The sequence below is a fragment of the Talpa europaea genome (genome assembly GCF_964194135.1).
Source record: "Talpa europaea genome assembly, chromosome: 6".
Lineage (NCBI taxonomy): Eukaryota > Metazoa > Chordata > Mammalia > Eulipotyphla > Talpidae > Talpa > Talpa europaea.
This window is the reverse complement of record NC_140072.1, coordinates 34,130,519-34,154,088: the sequence shown is the minus strand read 5'-3', so window position 1 is coordinate 34,154,088 and position 23,570 is coordinate 34,130,519. Positions and strand designations below refer to the sequence as shown.

The 23,570-nt window shown below is 46.8% G+C and overlaps 1 protein-coding gene across 3 annotated transcripts in view; it reads right to left on the bottom strand.

Moving 5' to 3' along the window:
* Positions 1 to 22,366, bottom strand: part of UXS1 (UDP-glucuronate decarboxylase 1) — a gene marked incomplete at both ends in the record, with an annotated part of 90,709 nt that extends 68,343 nt beyond the window's left edge. For all 3 annotated transcript variants that reach the window (XM_084235039.1, XM_084235040.1, XM_084235041.1), the window contains one exon: positions 22,273 to 22,366. In XM_084235039.1, coding sequence (XP_084091165.1) covers positions 22,273 to 22,366 — 94 coding nt within the window. The remainder of the gene's footprint in view (positions 1 to 22,272) is intronic.
* Between the last annotated feature and the right edge of the window lie 1,204 nt (positions 22,367 to 23,570).

Sequence of the window (23,570 nt, the reverse complement as noted above, 5' to 3'; positions counted from 1 at the left end):
TAAATTTAAAAGAAACTGGCCATACTGCTTCTACGGTTCTCATCAAGTGTGTCTGGACTTGTGAGGCAAGGAAACCCAGCTAAAAACAATCTATCACCAAGAAATTCTCATTTAGGGTAAAAAAAAAAAAGACTTTTTAAGGGTATGATTAAAAAAAAGCATCCTTCGCCAACAAAGAAAAAAATGTTAACTCAACACTTTTGTAGTGTTCATTAGTCTAGCTTGAGTTCTTAAATATTAATCAGCTACCACGGGAGATAAATCCTTTTAGAACACAATTTCTCAATCTGAAGCCTCCATGGTAATTCATGAATGAGCCTCAGGAACTGTGGGGAGCCAGAGGGAACCTTGAAAGTCCATTAAAAACCACATATGTATCATTCAAAAGCCCTCCAAAGAGTTCAAGACCCCAAACAGAGGTGAAACCACCAGTTTAGAATCCATAAAGCTTGAAATATATAAGGAATGCATTTGTTTTGGAGTCAGAACAGATTCTGAGCCCTTGACTTAAAGGCCAGGCCAGGCCACAGAGAAAATACAGGTTCTTCCAGAGCAGTCCTGTTACCCTATGTGCTGTCAGAATACCGGATCAGACAAAACCAGCACATCCACTTCACAACCACATTATCTCAGTGGCCACAAACTAGAGTGCTTATATGGTGATATTCTGGTCACGTGTACACCTATAGCCTATGTCACAGGAGAAACTGTGAGTTAAGGAAACTGCTCTCTTGCCTCTCCACATCGGCACACACCTCTGTAAAAGGTAAATAAAGGCATGTCTAAAGGCAAGCATGAACAGAGACACCCCATAACGGCATGCCAGGGGCGCATCAACTTGGCTTGCTGCTGCTAGGGCCATCCTACAAGGAAGCCGGGAGCCTCCCCCTTGCTCTTCCCCACTTCTCTCTGCCAGTCATCCATCCAACAGAGTCAATGCCTGGAGAGGTGAGACCCTGTGCACAACTTCTTCCCCGATAGGTAGGCCACATGCTGTGTGGTATGGGCAGGGCACCCTGCAGGGCGGCAGGGACCGGCATCTACTGAGCTCTGAAGGAGGTACCCTGTGGAGGAAAAGGGAAGGGGATGGCATTGCTAGCAGAGGCACCCAGATGAGGGTGTGACAGAAGTTTATTAGCACATGGCAAGGACCACTGCATTCAGCCTGAAAGCCCCAGCCCTGGGGGATCTCATAACCATGCCCACCCATGAGGGCTGTAGGCACAGAGATGCCAGATGTGCAGTCATTTACCCCAAGTAGGCCCATCGCACTGGCTGTTTCTAATCGCAGGTCAGCTATTACCTCCACTTCATAGCCAAGGCCGGCTCAGAGGGCTATCATGGACCTATTCAAGGTCATCACACAGCTAGTGAACCACCCATACCTGTGCCAACATGTCCTCGTGTGAGGCCTCCTTCCAACACCTGTGTGACCCCTCCAAGGCTCCAGAGTCACCCCATCTCCACCAAAAAATAGTCATCTTGATTTTTTCCAAACTTGTCCTGTAAACTAACCTCCCCCCGCCCTACGGTAGCTTATGGCATACACGCAAACAAAAAGTGAGAAAACTTAACCTCATGAAAACCTTAGGGGAGAAGCAAAGCCTATTTAATATTGAAGGGGCTTCCTATTTCTGGAGAGAGAATAGCGATTCCAGTCCTCTGCTAGCCCAGGTCAAGGATGCTTGAATTTAGAGAAGTATTCAGAATAGAAACCTGTCCAAACAAAGGGCACTTAAAGCTCATTTAAATGAGTATTATTTGCTGAGAAAAGTTCCAGCAACACTAAAGAATGATGTGCTGTACACATTCCACTGTGACTGTTTACTGTTCCTCTCCAAGTTTTCTGAGCGTGGCAACTGCAACTAAACTAAGCTGTGACTCAGTGTGTTTGCAATTACTCACTGCAAAGCTGTACGGTTTTCTTGTGCATTTATACAGAGGGAGGCCCTTCAGGGTGACACTTGTCATACCTGCTCAAAAGTACTTTGACACGTCTCCCATCAGGAGGTGGAACCCAGATGATGTGTGACTGTCTCCACCTCAGAGGAGAGCAAAAGCAACACAACAGGACTTTGGGAACAGATCACAAATGGTGTATATTTCCACCTTGTTTGCTAGGACACTGGCTGTACGAGAAATCTGATCATCAGTAGGTTAGACAGGACTCCCATTGGGGTCCTAATAACCTGTCCTAGCAGGTCCATCTTCAGGGGCCACCCTTGCTAGCGAAAAGGTACCAGGAACTTCATTCCCAACCCCAGCCATTTGACTCATCCCATCGGAAGCACCCAGATGTCACCAGATAGTCATGCCCATTTCCAATTCCTGCCCCCTCCCATCCCCCTGGAACCTGTGAGTGTAACAAAATGGTTGTTTAATACCATTAAGCTTTGAAAGAGTTAGTTTAGCAGCAAAACAGCAAGAACCAAAACAGAGACAGCTATGTCCCCATCTTTACCAATTCAAATCACTTCCACTGATTCAAATCGACCCTGGAATGCAGGGCAAAATCCCTCCCCAGCCAATGCATGCCCTACTAAGTGCACATGAATCCCTCTCATGTCAAAGGCACACTTTGCATAGCCCGAGTCAAGGCTGAAGTCAGGAAATCCTACTCCCGACCACACTGCCTGCCTCCATCTGCATGCAACATTCAACATGCCTAGCAAAGAGGACCCTTACTCACCTCCAACAAACCCCAACAAATTCTAGTGCTGGGAAAGAGCCAAATTTGACTCTCCTTGGATGAACTTTGAGGTAGCACAACTGAATTTTTTTTTTTTTTTTTGCCAAAACAGATAAAGGAAAAAAATTATTCTTGTAATAAGCATTAAAAGTTGTTATACTAGGGCCTCCCTGGTGGCACAGGTGGTTAAGCGCCACACTGTGAAGCTGTCCACTGCCTCTGCAGCGCGGGTTCAATTCCGGCTGGCCAGCAAGAATCCCACATGGCGAAGCAGACCTTTCCTGTCTCGCCCACTGCTCCCCTCAGCAGTGTATTTCAGTCAGTCTGCCTGTTCTGTTCCCTGCTCTGTCTCTGGTGAATCCTCTCACCCTCCTGTGCATCTGGCCTGTACCCCAGTTCTTATATAAATAAAATAAATATTAAAAAAAAAAGTTGTTAAACTAATCGGTAGGTTCAAATTAGAAAGGATTACTGTTTCTAATTCTCACATAAGGGAACTGCAGTAGATCAGGCAGCGTGATGCACCAAGAGTAGCAGTAACTGAATAGGGATCCTAATCTGAAAAGGGCTGGCCCCAAATTCTGAATCCTGTCCAGTCCACTAGGCCTGCTTTTGTCCTAAACGGTTGAATCCCTGACAAAAATGCTATTGGGATGCTTCTTAGCCCTCTCACTAATACCCAGGCTGCTCCAGGCCCACTCCACAGCCAGGCTCCAGAGAAGAGCCCCCAAGGCAGGCAAGACAGCAGTCCTTTCAACTCTGCCCTGCAGCCCCCCACAGCCACAGCGGGTAGGTCTGAACTTGGGCTGTAAAATAATTTTCAGTGACTCATCTCTTCCCATAGGCTTACCTAATAAAATCACACCAACATTCCCATGGGAAAAATGTTTGTCCCAAGACACTGCTTTAAGGGGATAAAGTGGTTTAAAAAAATGCAAGAAATCTTTAAAAGATAAAAATTGTTTTCACCTAAAAAAGGTCAATATTAAGTGAGAAGGACAACTTAGAGAAAAAATGTGGAAAAATTCATGTTTTGCTTAATACTGTATATACACGCATTGTGCTTCTTCACAGATCTGTCCAAGCCTTAGTATGAATTTAACTTCTACAACTTGGAGGAAGAAATTTAAATACATTTTTTTAGGTCTGTGAGAACACTGGTTTGGTTCTCTCTGCAGCAAAGTACAAGGTGACCTATTAAAATCTGAACTGGTAAGTTTGAAAAGTCAGAAATCCAAAACCATTTACTCAACTCTGAGCTCAAGGAAATCTACCAGTTTTAAAAGCCTGGATGAGAGAAACTCCATTCCACGGGGGCCTCCGTGGGTAGCGATGACAGGTGGCCTTTTAGAGCAGCGGGACACAGCATGCATCTCTGGAGCAGTGGTATCCAGGAACTTGGTGGATATGAAGGTTCTCTGGCCATTCCAAATCACCCCACTTACCCCAACCAGAAACTCTGGGGTGGCGCTCAGCACATGAGTTTAACAAGTACTCCAGGGAATGCCCATTCACCTGCAACCTGAGAGACTCTGTGGCAGACAGTCCCCCTTTGTCCTCCCGCTTGCTCTAATCCTAAGGGGCCCCATGTTCTCTTAAGACAGGGGAGTTAAACAATGTCCAATAATCCCTCTCCCAAAACTCCCTGCACTATAGGCACAACTCTGGAAGACCCTTCACCCATCCGCTGCCCTCCCTTTGTCCCCTAAGATTTTTCCTCATCCTGTCACTTCAGTTCGTGTGCCGTACCACTGTGCCAGCAATTCCTCCAGGCTCAGCCATGGTATAAACAGACCTCACTTCTTGCCATCTCAAATAATCCTCTCTTCTCATCAGGTGACTTGTGCTAAGAGCTACTGTCCTTGTCATTTTCCTGCTCAAGATTTTCAAGTTCTGAGCCTCCCTGGTGGCACAGGGGTTAAAGTCTCGACGCCATCAAGCTATCACCAGCCACTGTATATGAGTTCGACCCTCCAGTCAGGGAGCTGACCCACATGATGCAGCAGACCACTCTTGTCTCTCCCGCTGCTACCTTCAGCAGTGAATTTCAGCAGACTCTCCTGTTCTGCTCCCCACCCTATCTCTGGTGAATGCTCTCAACCCCAACCCACACCTCTGGCCTACACCCCAGTTCTTGTATGCATAAGTAAAAATAATCTTTAAAAAAAAAAAAATTTTTCAAGTTCACCAAATTATTTTGATTGCCCGCTCTAATCATCAAAAAACTTGAGTACATACCACACAAATGTATATGTGTCACTGTATTATGTTCATCATTATAACACTTGCAGAGCCTGTAAATGCAAATGGTATAAAATGATGTGAACTTCTGTAAATGTACATATTTACAGATGTTCCATAATTACCTTCCACAACACCTCATGTGGGGGTTCCTAAAGGCTCATCCTCTCCCACCCTAATGCCAACCCCACAGGATGCCCCCCATTACTACTCCCCACGCCATCACTCTCTTCCTCCACCACCTACAGAAAGCAGACAGAGCAGTGCTGAACACAGCCAGCCCTCACCAGCTTCCTAACCCACTGAATGCCTTGGGGCTTCTGATGTCATATTTGTGCTTCCTGATTATGAAATAACCAGTGTCTGAGCAAAAATGGTCTCACCTCTAATTGAAAGCAGATTGGAATAGAGATAGTCTGCTCAGTACTGGGGCCTGTGGAACATGAACTCTTACATTTGCTCTCCAGCAAAGCCTAGGGTTAACCCCAGTGTCAGATTCTATCCTCCTGAGGAGAAAAACCACTCCTGCTTTTTTACAGCAGGATACCAAATGTGTTTACCCAAATATAATCTTAAGGTACTAGTGCATAGTATTACTATTTAATAATTTCTATTCAATAATTATTTAATAAGTAATCATTCAAAAATCTCATAATCTGAAATACTAGACAACAGCATCAAATCTGGAGAAGCAGGTAGAAAGAGACAGACAACAAAGTGCCAGAACCACTCATCTATGTTGTCAAACCTGATGGCAAGAAGCCAAAACCCTTGCCACCAGCTTTTAAGAAAAGAACCAGTTTAATTCAAGGTCACCTGGCAGGAGATTGGAGGCAAAGTCCTCAAATCAGTCTCCTGGAGGATGGGGCTCTAGATGGTATTTATGAGATTGAAGAACAAATGTAGAAAACGCAAGTTGGTAGAGTCGGACTGATTGCGTTCTGCTAAATCACTGTGTAGCTCAAATTTAGAACCAGAACTCCAAAGGCCAAGCACTTCTTTCTTCCACCATCCCAAGCACCATGAACACTCTTCTGGGACTACACTCTGAAATTTGACTAGTGATGAAATGATAATCAGAAATAGCAAATGACGATATGAACACCATACTTTCATGTCCAGAAAGCAAGTATGCGCTTTGATTCTTCAAATTACCAGAGAAAAATACAAAGGACAAGATATGAACTCTACTTTCTCCCCACCTCCCTCCCCTGCAACTTCACCGATATAGATGTCTGGAGTGTGCAGAAAGTTACCCATTCATTATTCCTTTGCCTTTTTTCCACTTACAGAGATGCAGGCTCAACCTAAGGAAATATGATATTCTCTCTCAAACAATAAAAAATGAAATAGATTTCCCCCAAGGCTACCAAATGGAACCATTCCCTTAGTTTTCTGATAGAAAGCAGGAAAAGATACATTAAAGATACATTAAAGAAAAAGAGAGCAGCAAAGCAGGTAACTGTTGTTCCCAGTTCCTCCCTGGATCAGCCTCTCCAAGGAGGCTGTGGGTCCAATGTGATTTCACCATCAATGCTATACCAGCAAAGTGCCACTGGCTTCTCAGACCTCACTTTCCAGGGACACTGCTCCCTGGGGAAACCCACTGGGAAGGCCGCGCACCTCCAGACCCCAGCATGGGGCAGGGACTCAATAAGCATCTGTGCCATGTCAGTGATGAATCCTCTGGAAACTGCTGACAAGCCAAGAGTGTGCACCCACTTCCTTTTCAACTCACTTCCAGAGAGCACCACCCATTAAGTTTGATAATAATGGTTGATGAATCTATCTTTAGAATGCCTAAGGCAAAAAAAAGGGAGGGGGAAGGGTTAAAAAAAAAAAAAAAAACCTAGCTGGGAAGAAACAGTAAATTCAGACTGCTCACCACAGCTTCTAAGTGGAAGGACATCCTAACCCAGCATGCCAGCATACAAAGATGCCACATAACATGTCAAAGTACATTAAGTTCTTCTTTAGAAAGAGGAACAGGATGATTAAGAACAGGATGAGTAAAAATGTGTACATATTAGGATTAGTGCAAAAGGCAAAGGAAAATTTTTTTAAAGGAATACTGCTTTGGGGTTAATTTTGTGGCTTGCTGCTGAAAAGTCATCTTGTTAATAATACATGTGCTGCTGGATCTTTATTTAGAACGCTGAAGAAACATGATAGAAATAGACTTCACCCAAAAATGTACAGTCTCCATGAAAGAAGTTATAAAAACTGAAGGTCAAAAAGGAAGGTCTTGCTAAATGGAGAGACATCACCATTTCTGAGTGGAAAGAATTTTAATATGATAAAATTGTAAGGATTATGATACCATTGAAGGCTAAGCAGTCTGGAGGGTCTAGTAACAACCTTTTGTTCAGTTCCTGAAACTTAGTTCAGTATGCAACTTAATCCCTGGGGTGAATCTTGCTTCATGTTAGACCACATACTGCCATGAGGCAGACTGCACCTGGGGGGTCCCATGATTACTGACCCTTGACTCACTCCTTGGTATGCAACTATACGACTCACCTCTTGGTATGCAGTCACGTCATATCTGACCATATGCAGCTGCCAATACAAACCCACCAGGAACCTTGTAGAAACTGAAAGTGTGCATAAGCCCCTGACTTATGATGAATGGGCACGGCATTTGGATGCAAATCTGCTGAGTCAGCACCGGTGCAATTAAACCTGCTTCTTATTAGCCTTGGTGTCTAAGTTTCCTTTGTGCCATGTAACACTATCTTTGCACTTCATTTTCTAGATTTGCCACATTAAGCACACATTATTTTCCAAATTATTTTGTGATTTGAAATTTTTCAATGAATGCTTTAAAAATCTTAGTCATGATTTTAAGTAAGCCTTTACATTTGGACAAGAGGTGAAATTGGGGTGAGTCTTGGGAGGGACTCGGAGTCTGCCCACTGACAACAGGGTCCATCCCAGGGCTTGCGGATAAACAGTACAAAGGTAAGGGTGCCACATCCCTAAAGAGGCTCACTGAGCACTTGGGTTGATTTCCCAAAGGAGCAGCCATCCCCAGGAAGAAACTGTGCAATGGCTGTGTCTACAGATCACCCTATCAGGCAGGCAACACTGCCTTCTCCCCTTTGATCAGGAATGGCAGTCAGGAGTGGTAGAGGGAAGGGAGTTTGGGGGGTGAGGTCAGCAGGAGAGCCGCAGGTGCAAACTGGTGTGTGAAATGGGAGAAAGGGGGCAGCATGAGGTGGGGGGGAGGAAGTTCAATGTGTGTACAAGGAGGAGGGAAGGAGATGTAACCTGGAGGTCCACAGGTAACTCAACACAAAAGGCCAAAATACCCCCTGCCTTTCCTCCACCATGTAGGCACCTTCTTGGGGCTGCCTCAAAGTACATTTCTTTCAGGACATGTTTGATTAAAAGCCTACTCCCGGGCCCCCCTGGTGGTGCAAGGGGTTAAGACGCAACCTACGAAGCTGTCCACAGCTACTGCAGCATGAGTTCGATCCCCAGCCGGGCAGGGAGCAACCCACATGGTGCAGCAGACCTCTCCTGTCTCGCCCACTGCTCCCCTCAGCAGTGTATTTCAGTCAATCTGCCTGTTCTGCTCCCCACTCCATCTCTGGTGAATCCTCTCACCCCCCCCCCACACCTCTGGCCTGTACCCCAGTTCTTGTATGCATAAATAAATCTTTAAAAAAAATAAAAAAAAAAAGCCTACTCCCAAGCCAAGAAGTAGGGTAAATGCCTTGGGGTTCCTTCAAGAACCTCTATACTGTGACTGAATCACTGTAGTCAGACTAAAAGCTGGGGCAGGTCACTTAAAACTGCTGTGTGCCTCAGTTTCCCCACCTATAAAACAGAGTGCATCTCCCCCTTCACCTCTGCAGGGGCAGGAATGACACAGGGCAGGTTTTCTATGATCCAGCAGACCGGGTAAAGAAGGAGTCCTAGAGAGTCTTTGGTGGGTTTTTGCAGGTTTTTATTGGGGTTTAGGGTTTACCAGGTACACGGCAGGCAGGGGTGCTTGGGGGCCGGGAGGCTAGCAGGCCTCCCAGCCCCCAGCAAGTCTTCACTCTATCTGGGCTCTCCGGCCTTCTCTCTGCTTCTCCGTTAGTTCTGCTGCTTCTCGGCTTCTGGCATCCCCGTGATGCCGCCCTTAAAAGCCCAGTCTCAGCCCAGGTGAATCCCATCTACCTATGCCCACACCCTACTCCAGGTGCCGCCATCAGGCATGCATTCAGGACCGCAAGGATCCATCATCTATCCTGATGGCGGGAGGGCAGAAAAGCCTGACATTTTTCCTTATCCTACAACCTCTCATAAAGGTAGGGATGGTGTCACTCCTCAAGCTGCACTTCAGCATCTGCCTCAGTGGTCAGCTGGCAGGGTTTGGGGATGTGGGCAAGTTGAAACCTAAGGATAGAGAAGGAAGGGGGAGACTTCCCTTGTATTAAGAACCTGGATAGAAATCTTGCCTTTGAAATAATGAAGATAACTGGGAGTAAGAGGAATTAGAAGAGCGGGCAATTAGAACTAGATTCTATAGAAGATTAAAAGAAACTAAGAGGAATAAAGGACTAAGATCCATATTTATTTGGCTACTAGTTTTTGAGAACCATGTCTGAGGACCCCTTATCACTCAGTTAATGACCATTTCCACAAGGACCATCAATGGCCCCTTAAGTATCAGATTAAAGTGATTCATTCACTTGATTGCAATGGAACCTTCTGGCACTTTCCATCTTCTGTTGCTGACATAACACAGCTGTCTTTAAACACAGCCCCCGTCTTTAAAAATAGATGAAAGCCCAGTCACCTACACTATATATGTTGAGTGAATTGTACCTTAGAACCAACATGTTTTGTTTTCAATTTCTGAAAATACTACAAACACATTCAAAGTTACTAAGAATAAAATTCCCAGCCCCTCACCCCCTAACATGATGTTTTCATTTTCTAGGACAGTCTTCTGAACAGGACTGCTCTGAAAAGTTCAAATGTTTTCTGCTGTTGCTTTTCTTCGCTTTATTTTGGTAGAGCAACTCGAAAAACCTTAGCCAAAACATCAAAGAAACTAGTGGATTAACTTGAAATTGACCCCTTGCTCTTCTGAATGAAGGGGCAGTAAGGAAAACTTCTGTACTTGCTCTGTCCGGGTGCCTCCTGCGGGAACAGCCACTCACCCCAGGTTAATCCTGACCCCCACAATCAGAGTGGTTTTTATTCTCAGGCTGCTTATCAATTTGAAACTATCGTCTCATAAAAAAAAAAAAAAAACCTCTTTCAACTCCTCATAATAACACCATTTAAGAAGTAGAATTACCTACCAGGTAAGAGAACAGACAACTTCCATTTAACCTTAAAGGTTAAAGGATTTGCCGCCAGTTATAGGCTGAGTTAAAACAGGATAAGAGATGAAGTGAACCTTTTGAGAAAAGAGCCAACTGTAAGGTAAGGTAAAAAGTATCAGGCTTTTCTGCCCTCCCGCCATCAGGATAGATGACGGAACCCTGTGGTCCTGAATGCATGCCTGATGGCGGCACCTGGAGTAGGGTGTGGGCATAGGTAGATGGGATTCACCTGGGCTGAGACTGCGCTTATAGGGCGGCGTCACAGGGACACCAGCAGAAAAACGAATGAGAGAAGCCGAACCACGAAAAGCAGGACCACGAGAGAAGCACCAGAGAAGGCCAGAGAGCCCAGAGAGAGTGAATGCTTGCTGGGGGCTGGGAGGCCTGCCAGCCTCCTGGCCCCCCAGCACCCCTGCCTGCCGTGTACCTGGTAATCCCAATAAAAGCCTGAAAAGCCACTGAGGGCTCCGGGACTCCTCCTTTACCAGGTCTGCTGGATCAGAAAACCTGCTCAGTGGCCTTCCAGCCTTTACACCAACCCAGATCCTTCATCCCCACATTTATCCTTCAGGTAATGCCTAACACCTAACACGTTCATAGAAGTTAAAGCAAGAAAAAATCTTAAAAGAGTATGGAGAGGAGAATAAAGTTTCAGATGGAGGCGCCACAAGACCAGAAACTGGAAGTGGGGGTAGAAATGATCAACCTTTAAGTCATAGAGAAGAAAAATCCTTAGACCCCAACACCTGTAGTGAGCACCAGACTGCTATGGAAAGTACCAGGGGCCACACCAGAGGTGGGGCTATGGAGATGGTGGGGGGGGAGGGGCACTGTAGAGACTCTCCAGTCCTTACAAATCAACCCTAGAAGTAATTAATTTAACAATAGGTAATTCCACAAAGGAATGAACCCCTCCCAAAAAGAACACTATATCCCGGGCCTCCCTGGTGGCGCAAGGGGTTAAGATGCAGCCCATGAAGCTATACGCAGCCTCTGCAGCAGCAGGAGTTCAATCCCCGGCCAGGGAGCTACCCACATGGCACAGCAGACCTCTCCTGTCTCACCCACTGCTCCCCTCAGCAGTGTGTTTCAGTCAATCTGCCTGTTCTGCTCCCCACTCTGTCTCTGGTGAATCCTCTCACCCCCCACATCTCTGGCCTGTACTCCAGTTCGTGTATGCATAAATAAATCTTTAAAAAAAAAAAAAAAAACTACATCCCTACAATTTCCGCACTGGCAAGAGGCAGCTCTTCCTGCCCGCCAGTGTCTTACAAGTATCTTCTCCCTTCCCCTCTACCCTCTTATTTTAATAAAACTGCCCTTTTGGGTATAACCAAAAGTCTTTGCCTTGTGGGGAAAGTGGCCATATAAAGAGGAACTCTGGTGAACTTTTCTCAGAGGTAACCCAAGGACCCAACACCCCTCCAAAACATCCTTGGCATTAATGTAGACCCCACACGCGCGCAGAACCTGCAACCACTTCCCCTATTTAACATCTCTCCATGAGAACTCTTCACCTTCAATATGTAGCCACAAAATGCCTGGCTGCCTGTCACTATTGGAAGCCCAGGAATTGAACCTGCAACACGCACTTTACTGTCAGAAAGTCAGCCATCTGAGAGAACAGGGGTATTTTACCCTAAAACCCCACTCCAGGGGGCCTCCTTGGTGGTGCAGGGATTAAAGTCTCAGCACTATCAAGCTATGGCCAGCCACTGGAGCATGAGTTCAACCCCCAGTCTGGGAGTTGACCCACATGGCGCAGCAAACTCTCCAGTCTCACCCACTGCTTCCCTTGGCAGTGTATTTGAGATCCATCTGTTCCACTGGTGAATCCTCTCACCATCCTCCACCTGCATCTCTGGCCTACACACCCCAGTCCTGATGCATAAATAAAATAAATCTTAAAAAAAATCCTTTTTTAAGATTTAATTTATTTATAGATTTATTTTATTTATTTATACAAGAGCTGGGGTACAGGCCACAGGCACGGGAGGGTGAGAGGATTCACCATAGACAGAGCAGGGAGCAGAACAGGCAGACAGACCAAAAGCACTGCTGAGGGGAGCAGTGGGCGAACACAGGAGAGGTCTGCCGTGCCATGTGGGTATCTCCCTGGTCAGCCGGGAATTGAACCCGCACTGCAGAAGCTGCAGGCAGCTTCACAGAGCCACGCTGAACCCACTGTGCCACCGGGGAGGCCCCCCCAAAAAATTCCTGTTCTAACATCTCATCTCAAGCCAGCCTATATCTAGTAAACCAAGCAGAGACAGTCAGCCATACGCAAATCTCCCACCACCATCCTCTAAATGTAGCCCATCGAGGCTGGTGCCCTCATCTTTGTCATGTCCCCCAGAGTTTGTTGTTACCTCCTTAGTCATCTTGACCCAGGTACACCCTGACTTCTTGTGCCCAGGAAAACATCTTTACTTTCCTGGTAACATCAATGTCCAAACACTTCTTCCGGCATCACTGGGGCAGAACTCTCAGTTCAAAACAAGAGTGTCAGGGCCTCCCTGGTGGTGCAGGGATAAAAGACAGAGCTATCAAGCCACTGCAGCACAACTTCGATCCCTGACCATCCAGGGAGCTGACCCTCATGGTGCAGCAGACCTCTCCTGTCTCGCCCACTGCTCCCCTCAGCAGGGGTTTTCAGCACATCTGCCTGTTCTGCTCCCAACTCTCTCTGGTGAATCCTCTCACCCCCTGCACCTCTGGCTTATACCCCAGTTCTTGAATGCATAAAAATAAATAAATCTTAAAAAAAAAAAAAAACACAAGAGTGTCAGTTCAAAGAATAGATTATTAGCCACATGATGTCTGCATGGATGTTTGCAAGGATGGCCCTTCTTCTTAGTCTCTGTACTCTTAAGTTTTTCTTGCTTTAACTTCCACAAACATGTTAGGTGTTAGGCATTACCTGAAGGATAAATGCGGGGACGCATGATAATGGGTTGTCTCTTTTCTCAAAAGGTTCACTTCATCTCTTGCTCTGTTTCAGTTCACCCTATAACTGGCAGCAAATCCTTTAGCCTTTAAGGTTAAATGGAAGTTGTGTGTTCTCTTAGGTGGTAGGTAATACTACTTCCTAAATGGTGTTATTGAAAAATTGTTTTTGTTATTGAAAAATGGTGTTATTGAGGAATTGAAAAAGCTTTATTTTTTGTTTTTTGTTTTTTTTTTTTTTTAAAGAAACATTAGCTTCAAATTGATGAGCAGCCTGAAATAAAAACTACTCCAGTTGTGGGGATCAGGATTAACCTGGGGTGAGCAGCTGTTCCCGCAGGAGGCACCCAGACAGGGCAAGTGCAGGAGTTTTCCTTACTGCACCATACCACCAGCATTCAGGCCACTAATCAGGCATCCAACAATTCCGTTACAGTCTGACGCTAAATTCTACCTGGCATCAGATCCCACAGATTAGGAACTCAGCCCCAAAAGACTGCCCCACTTCTGATGCCAGTCTCAAGTTCCAGAGGCTACCTAAACTGTGGACTGGCTATCCTTAAGGGGTTCCTACAATCCCCTCCTTCCATTTGCTAATTTGCTAAAAAAGACTCACAAAGATGCAAATGCAAGAAATGCAACAGACAAGGTAAGGGGGAGGTCCTAGGGGGTCGAAGCACTCTCTGGGTGCACCCACCAAGATGCCTATTGAGCCTCATTCTTCACCAGCTTTCCAAATATTCAGTCTCCAGTAGCCACCACCTCCTCTTCTTTTCCCCTCCACTTCTCTTCCAGGAAGGTGGTGGGTGGGGTTGAAAGTGACAATCTTCTAGTGAGCACAGATCTTTCCAGTGACCAGCCCACCATAAATCGTTTCATTGACATAAACTCCAGTGTGATTTAAAAAGGTTCTTGTGAATAACAAAGGCACACTTATCTATCACTCAGGAAATTCCAAGGGTTTTAAAAGCTCCAGGCCGGGGAGCAGAGGACAAAGATGAATGTATTTTTGTATTATACCACAGCAGGCCTAAGAAAATAGTGGCAATTCACTTCACAAAGGACAGTTAACATCCTCAATACATAAAACGTTCTTTAAAAATGAGAGGGAAAGACCAAACCCTCAACAGAAAAGTGGGCAAAAATATAGACAGTTCCCAGAAAAAAGTTACATTAATAGCCCCTAAACATGGAAAAGTGCTTACATCACCAATGATAAGAGAAATACAAATTGAAATACAGCCATTTATCAGACTGGTGAAATTGCAAACATTTGTCAATACCCTGATGGGAGGCTGAGAGGAAAACAGCTGTTCTGCATCGCTGATGGGAGCATGTGCACAAGTTTATTCACTGCCCCAGTATTTATAATAGCAAAATATCTGAAATAACTTCAATGCATTCCATAGAAGACTAGTCAAATAAACTGCAGTGCACACAGGAGCCCTCGGCAGCTGTAAAACTAAACAAAGGTGATCTCTACACACTCACGCGGAGCACTTCCCAGGAACCATTCAGCAGGAAATAAAAGAGGCAAAATAGTCTGTACGATATCCTAACTCTGGGGTAAAAACAAATAGTATGTAGGCGGGGGTCTAGCAGACCCTGCTTATTGCACTTCACTTTGTTAAAATTCACAGCACGTTGTTTCACAAATTGAAGGCTTGTGGCAGCCCTACATCAAGGGTTTTTCCAAATCCTTTGTGGCTTCCACATAGTGTCATTTTCCCCCCAGCATGTGCTCATTTCACGTCTGTGTCCCGTGTTGGCGATTCTCTCATATCTATTATGATGCCCTGTGTTCAGGGATCTCTGATGTGATGACTGAAATCGTTCAGCACTGTGCATGGACGACTGCAACTGTGTGCTCTGCCTGCTCACAACACCGCCCCCCCCCCCCCATCTCTCTCCTTCTCCTTGGGCCTCCCCATCCCTGAGATAAACTGAAAGAAGGTCAACTAATAACCTTACAATGGTTCTTAGTGGTCAAGGAAAGGAAGAGGCAATCCATGCAGCCACTTCATGTTGTCTTGGTTTAAAAAACTGCTACCAGCACCCTATACTTCAGCACCCATTTCCACCAACAGTAAGCAGCCAGAAACATCCAGGCACTATCTTCCATCCACAGAGAGGCTGGGACTCACTGAAGGCTCAGATGGCAACTAGCACTTTTAAGCAACAGAGCATTTTTTTTTCAATTCCCTGATTTTTTAAAAGATTTATTTATTTATGCATACAAGAACTGGGGTACAGGCTAGAGGTGTAGGGGGTGAGAGGATTCACAAAGACAGAGTGGGAAACAGAATAGGCAGATTGACTGAAATACACTGCTGAGGGGAACAGCGTGCCAGACAGGAGAGGTCTGCCACACCATGTGAAAAGCTCCCTGGCTGGGGATCGAACTCATGCTGCAGAGGCTGTGGACAGCTTCATAGGTTGTTTCTCAGGCCCTTATGCCACCAATGAGGCCCATTAAAGCATTTTTAAATTAAGTCTTGTATACTTCATTTTTGAGTCAATGCACTTAGTAGACCACAGTTTACTGTAACCGTATCTTTCATATACAGTGGGAAAGCAAAAATTTCTTGTGGCTGGCTTTATGGTGATATTGACACATTCCTGTGATGGTTAGGAACCAAACCTTGAATATCTCCCAGGAGATATATGCACCACACAGACCAGAGCCAATGATCTTCAAAAAGAAAAATCGGACATTTAAAACAAAGCACTAAAAATAGGAACAACATAGAGAGGCTAGAGAGAGGGCAACAAGAGTAGTCTGAATATAACTTAGACAGTTTGACTTTTGGATCATGTAAATGTTTTCCTACTGAAAACAGGAAAAAAAAAAAAGTCAACCCTGAAATTGAACACAAACAGGAAAAAATGAACCTTTTCAGTAGGTCTGAGGATCCTGGGAACCTGCATTAAACAACCCCTACCTGAGCTTTTACTCAGGTGCCTTCTAGAAGCACCAGTTACACTATTCCTTGTCAGTTTCTTCTGACCTCTTCTCCCCGGAGTCTGCAGCATCTGGGTGGTGCCCAGCTCACTGTCTCTGCTCCAGCACAGCAGCAGGTTAGAAATGCTTAGTGAGTGATTGTTGAGGTCAACTGCCATTCAAAGGCTGACTGATTAAGTGCTAAACTATTCTAACCAAAGTCCCAACTCAGAGAAGTACGGAAGTCTGTTACCTTAAGACCCAAGTTATCACATATACAACAGGAAAGAAAGGTACCACAAACACAAGGTCACTACAGAGAAATCCATGACATACCAAAGATGAACTCTTATTACCTGTCAGAACTCTAGTTTTCAAGAGCTGAAGGTGAAAAGAGAATGTCTCCTAAACACCACTAATATGCTACAAGATAGGTTTCTTTCTGTGTTCGTTGTTTAAGGTATAAACACAGGTGGAGAGGGCAAAAGGGTACAAAATATTGCTGGAAGGTGAAAAGAGGAAGCGTAGCCAAGAAGTGTTGAGAATGGTTATATGCCTGGTGCATCTGGAAACGTGGTGAAAGGCAAGGAGGAGAGAGGTTTATTTTCAAATCTTTCCACACTGCAGTACAACTGCCAGATCCACTCTGTACCCTGGCAGAAGAAAGGCAGGTCCATCTCTGGAGATCGTAGAAACGGGATGTCGGATGGGGAGCCCCAAGTTCAACTGGAATGTAGAGGTGCTACACAGGCCTATATCCTCTCCCCATGGGTTCCAGAACGCAGACAGCTGAGCTTCCCCCATCCAGCCAAGGTCTGAGAGATGCATGTCACAACAGCGAGGTCGACAGACAGTGGACAGATCTACAAAGTAAACAAAGTCCAGACTCTACCTGTTTGGAAAGAGCTTAACAGTCAACTGACAGCTCAGGGCTCTCTGTCTACCTAAACCCAGGACAGCTTTCAACCTGAACAAGAAAGGGGACAGCAACTTGGAGGAAAGAGGCTCTTTCGTGAAAAGAAAGCTGAAAAAATAAACCATCATGAAGGGAATACAACCATGAAATAAAGAACACATTTTTTTTAGTTTTTTAAAGTTCAGAGAACTCTTCTATATGAAAAATGATAGCAAAAAAAAATAAAATTTTACAAAGATGACCAGAAGATTTAGATTACAAAGATAAAGGCATTTTCAAAAAATAGAACCAAACTTTAAAAGGAGGAGAAAATAGGAAATAAAAGGACTAGACCAGGCAATTCTATAATAGCATGAAGTATTCCAGGAACAGAAATGAAAATGGGATGCAGGAATTATGAAAAAATGTTGCAAGAAAATTCCAGGTAGAAAAGGAAGAGTTTCTGGATCGCAAGGGTTCAAAAGCATCCAGAGATGTGGATACTAAGGCACCAAAGCCAAGCTCTGGACATGCCTGTGCCCTAGGGAGCAGCCTGAGTTAAGCAGCAGCAACAAGCAGTTCCCAGACCTTCAGGGTCTGAATCAAAGACAAATTCTTTGAGTTTATTTCATATATGGGACTAAGAAGGAAGTGAGCTCTGCACGCTGAGCACCATCATCTTCAACTCTGCTAGTGATCAAACCAGAGGAAAATAACTTAAATCCTAACTGAACACTGAGCCAAAAAATGGCCCAGTATGGGGCTTCCCTGGTGGCACAGGGGTTAAAGACAGAGCTATCAAGCTACAGCCAGCCACTGCAACATGAGTTCTATCCCTGACCAGGGAGCTAACCCACATGGTGTGCTGCTCCCCTCAGCAGTGTATTTCAGGAGATCCACCTGTTCTGTTCCCACTCTGTCTCTGGTGAATCCTCTCACCCCCCTGCACCTCTGGCCTACACACCAGTTCTTGATGCATAAATAAATAAATCTTAAAAAAGAAAGAAATGGCCCAGAGACAAATCCAGGCATTTCCACATAGTTCCACAGCACAGGGACACTGAGGTCACCAAGCACCAGCAGGGAGTCAAGCCAGGGGAAAGAGCAAATGCCACCACAAAAAGAAAATCCTACAATCTTCTGGAAAGAAAACATAAGTCCCCCAGGCAGGACTGGCTTGAACCTCTTCATCAACAGCAATCAGAAGGGAATTAAAACAGTACCTGAAAAAATCTGAAGGTACTATTTTCTAGAATTCTACATTATCAACCTAGCAAATGTACAGAGGAAAAAAAACCAAAATCTCAGTTCTCCTCCCATACACATCCAATTTGGGAGTGAAATAAATCCCAGGAGGAAGTCAGGGAACAGGAGAGCTGTTACTGACAGCTCCCGCCAATGTGGGGATTGGGGAGGTAGGAGCTTGGGGAGGATAAACAGGTCCAAATGCTGTGGTCCCTCTTTAGGAAGGTACTGATGCTTCCAAGCATCCTGGGGAAAAGATGCTGACAACCTACAAAGCATTTGGAGTTGAATCAGTAATAGTACATATAAAACAAAGAAAATATTAAACAGCAAACCAATTACTGGTTCCAGGAAAACAAAAAGTATTGTACAAGGTTTACTATGAACAGCTTTAAGTCATGCATACTGAATAGTTATCTCAAAATTACATCACATACATGGAAGATGGCAAGCTAGAGTAGGAAGGCAAGGAAAGAGTTGCAGCTACTGCCTTTGGAGGCAACCGTCTTCCAAAAAATGAAAATACCCAGGCAGTAGCTGCAACTGGAAAATCACGAAACACAAAATTCTGCAGCACAAATACCAAAATAATGAGCTCAAAGAAATTAAGTGCTTGCCTCTGGGTAGGACCAGCAAGGGAAGATGTTTTGCCTCACAAAGCCTGCAGAGGCTATCTGACTTTCTTAACTATGTGTGCATTATGAAACACTAAAGATTATTGAGCTGAGTCTCCGCCTAGGGAGCTATCCAGTAGGTCGGCATGATTTTTCCATCAGACTTGTGAGCTCTTCCCATAAGCTAACTACACTGATCTGGGTGCTACGAGGCTAAAACACTTAAGACACAATTGCTGTCCTCAAGGACTGAAATTTTATGGGAAAGAAAATATACTCCTGGAAAAGAACTTAAGTGCAATACAAGTTGGCATTATGCTCACCTCCCTCCTCCCACCCCTCATGACACAGAAGACTTACGTGGGAGCAAGAAGAGACTCAGGGCCTCAGGAGGCAAAGACTTCAAGAAAGTGGAGGTGGAATGAGGAAGACGAGAACTTGAAAGGAACGGGGTAAGCATCTCAAGCCATTTGGGAGAGGTAATGGCAGTTTTTCAAGATGAGATCTTGACTCAGGGCGGGGGCCCAGGATGGAGTGGCGGCAAGATTATTAATAAAGGAGACTAGAAACACAGGTTTCACTGTTGACTTACATCAGTGTCCTCAGAACTATCAATATGTTACATTGTAATGTTCTTTGCCTTAAAAAGTCTCTGATTTACCATCCCTGCCTCCATCCTAGTCTTAAACTCCTCAGAGCAAAAAGCACCCACTTCACAAGAGGGAACAAAGATTCTCCCAGGCCTGCTTACTCTGGCCTGTCTTCCTGTGCAGCTTGTGCTTGGTTTTTACACACCAAGAATACCTCTCTTCTTTGCATTCCTAGACCACACCCTATTCTAGGCTGCCCCAGGACTTCTATACATGCTATTCTTTCTGGTATACATCCTGCCTAGACCTCCCTGTTAATACCTATACATCTCTTTCAATTCCCAACTCAAGTCTCTTCCTCAAGAAAACAAACACCCCTCATTACTCTTGAGTCCTGTCAAAAGCTCTCAAGCACCTTTCCTTCCTACTGGTTTGTCATTTAGCCTTCATTTGGGTAACTATGCAATTCATGGCCCTCTCACCTTCTAGATCTGTGGTTCTTTTTTTTTTTTTTTTGGTGGGACCCTCACTGGTGGCCAGGGATCGAACTGGCGCTGCAGAGGCTGCAGGCAGCCTCACAACCCAGTGCTCAAGCGCTGTGCCACCAGGGAGGCCCCATCTGTGGTTCTTAAAGTGGGTTCCCTAGGCCACAACAGCATCTTTCCAGAGATTAGAAATGCAAATTGTCAGGCAATGTGCCAAACTATCTGAATCAGAAACCTGAGGTGGGAGGCAGCAATCGGTTTAAAAATGCTACAGGTGATTCTGACATACTCCACACGGCATTTGACTCCATGATGCCAAAGTCCAGGTGCTTTGCACTTTCTTTTGTCCCCTGGCACCAAGCATGGCAAGAAACAGTAGGCCACAGTAGGATTTTCTGGTCTAGTGACAGGTGAGAAACTTCTGCGGCTCCCTAGATGTCATACCTTATTAATTCTAACCCTCCTGGGGCCTCCCCGGTGGCGCAGCGGTTGAGCGCTGGGTTGCGAAACTGCGCGCGGCCTCTGCGGCGCCGGTTCGATCCCCGGCTGCTCCCCGGCCACCAGAGGAGGGTCCCACATGGCGTGCAGACCTCTCCTGCCGCCCGCTGCTCCCCTCAGCAGTGTACTTCGGACCTTCTGCCTGCTCTGCTCCCCGCTCTGGCTCTGGTGAATTCTCTCACCCTCCCGCGCTTCTGACTGTACCCAGTGCATGTAAAAAAACAAACAAACAAACAAACCAGCAAACAAATAAATAAAGCATGCCTCTATAAAAAAAAAAAAAAAAAAAAAAGATCAAAAAAAAAAAAAAAATTCTAACCCTCCTGTCTTAACTTTAAAGGCTCCATAACCAACATAAACCTGCTGCAGAAGATCTGGTTCTAGCTGAAGCTCTCAAGATAGGTGCTTTCTGGGTTCAAATCTTGCCTTTCTATAGTTTATCATCTGTGCAATCATCCACAAATTTTCCTGATTTTTCTTGGCCTTAATTGCCTCACCTCTAAAATAGGAATAATCATACTACCTATATATACTAGGATTGTTGAGATAATTAAATGAGAAGAGACTCGTGTGTGTATGTATTCAGTAAATGATTATTGCCGTAATAATATCAGTAATGATACGCAGTTTTAAGTGATCTTTACACTGGGTCTCAGCTTTCTTACTCAAGAGCAACCTCATCCCCAGTTGATGAGGTCTCGCAAACCACTCACATCTAACAACCACGCCTGATCTGAACCCTTGCCCTGAAACCAGAAACCCTGCTTGAATTTCGCAGCCCATCTCCTGCAACAGCTGGGCTAGATTAGGTACCAGAGAGGCTGGGTCATGATCACACCTGTTTTAGGGCTCAACTGAAGTCACTTTGAGTCCCCTCTCACCTTAGGAATCAGTTCGTGCTAACTCAACCGGTTAGCAGGTGGCTTCACTTCAGTCTCTCCTGGCTAAGCATTCAGACAGTTCCCACTAGGAGCTATTTCGAGTCCAGTTCTGGCACTTGGCAAAGTATGAACAGCAGCAATTAATACACATATTTTCCCAACACGTTCGACCACTTGCCTGCAAAATACCCCTTCTGCCCAGCCTCAGGCATTGGTCGTGAGTGGTGCCAGAGAGAAGCCCACACACCAAAGCGCCTCCCCGCTGGGCCCGGCAGCCCCTCGAGCAGCGCCAACACGCCGCGCCCCGGGGGACCCCGCGCGCCCGCACACAGGGTGCGGCCCCTGGCAGATTGGGAAGGGCAACACTTAGCGCCCCAATAGTTAAATGCTGAGTAATTTTCCTACGGAGCACACACAGCCGGAGCGGCGGCTCAGCCAAGGGCAACAGCATTTTTATCCTACTTAACAACACAGCGGCGCGGCCGTGCCCAGAGTGTCCCCGCGCGGCACGCTCGGGAATCGCCGGTCGGGGATCCTCGCGGGCTTGTGGGGCGACGTGGACAGCAGCACCACGAGGAGGGGCGGGAGCCGCGGCCCCGGGGTCGGCCGAGGACGGCTGCGCCCTGGCGGCGCCGGGCTCGCGGTCAGCGCGCTCCGGGCACGGGCCCCTCCGCAGGGCGCCGGTCTCCGCGCAGGGCCTAGGCGGGCAGAGCTGCGCCCAAGTGGCCGGCTGCTGTGTCCACAGCAGGGCTTGGAGCCCCGAGAGACGGGTGGGCGCAGGACGCGCAGGTCCCACCCGGGGCGGGCAGGGGGACCGGCTGCAGGGCCGCCCGGGGCCGCGCACAGCCCGCCACCCCCTGGCCCGACCGCCGCGCGCCGGGGAATGAATGGGGCTCCCCCGCCGGTCGCAGGCGCGCACTCACAGGCAACGTAGGCGAGCAGCGCGATCCCCAGCAGCAGCTTCATCCTCCTGCGGTTGACGGCAGACACGAGGCGCACGAGCGCCTTGCTCACCATCCCCGGGAGCCGCGCCGGTCCAGGGCCCTGCCGCGCGGGGGCCCGCCTGCTGCACAATGCGCGGCGGTAGCAGCGCCGCGGCCCGGGAGAGCCCCGCCCCCGACCGCCCGCGCAGCTCCGCCCCCGCGCCCCGGGCTTCCTGCGAGCAAGGGCACTGCGCACGCGCGTCTCCGCCCCCGCCTCACCCCCCCACCGCCCGCCCGACGCGACGCCCCGCCCCTTCCACTGCCTCTCCCCGCAGGCGCAATTGCGTCCCTTCGCCGAGGTTTTCGAAGAAAGTGACCGAGGCGCGGGGCGGGCTCTGCGCATGCGCGTGCGGGGGCGCTTCCGCCTTCCAGTCCCTTTGGCGCGCCTGGGGTAGGGATCTGGGAAGGTGATGCTTGGACCGCAGCGCGGCCCGAGGTCGGCCAGTTTCCAGGCTCTGCCCAACGGGAGGCATTAAGTGGACACCCAAATGTTGCGATGAAAAGAACTAATTGTGCAAAATTTGGCTGTGTCTATAAAGTTGTTTGAACGTCTCCTTTGGAAATTTGCGTAGTTCCGCGGGTTGATTTTTTAGCTTCTTGAATTACAACAGCCATTGACAGAGGTTTCAAATACATGTCACCTCCAGTACAGATATGGAGGTTGCCTGAAACTCTGAATTAGGAAGGGCTCTTGCGTCCAGGTGGAGCAGGAATGGTGTTTACTGTAAAGTTGGTGATGCCTATTTGGTTCGGAAGGGTGACACAGAGACTAAGAGGCTTGTGACTTTCGGGTTACCAGTTTTATTGCAAATTCCCTCTAGTTCAGCAATGTTATGCTGAATTTTAAGTACTAAAAATCGCCAGTAGAGGAGACTCTGAACAAAGCCTCCATATCATATAATGTATGCAGCATCCTCCCATGTCTAATCAGAGGCCAGCACTGCATTCCAGGGTACAATTACTAAAGAAGTGGAAGAAAGTCCGACAATAATGAGTCTTGGGGCCTCCCTGGTGGTGCAAGGTTAGTTAAGTCTCAGCGCTACCAAACTAGTACCAGCCACTGAAGATGAGTTTGATCCTCAGCCAGGGAGCAGACCCACAAGGCACAGCAGACCACTCCTGTCTCACCCACTGCTCCCCTCAGCTGTGTATTTCAGTGGATCCACCTGTTCTGCTCCCAGCTCTGTCTCTTGGGAATCCTCTCATGCCCTCTCACCCCCACACCTCTGGCCTACACC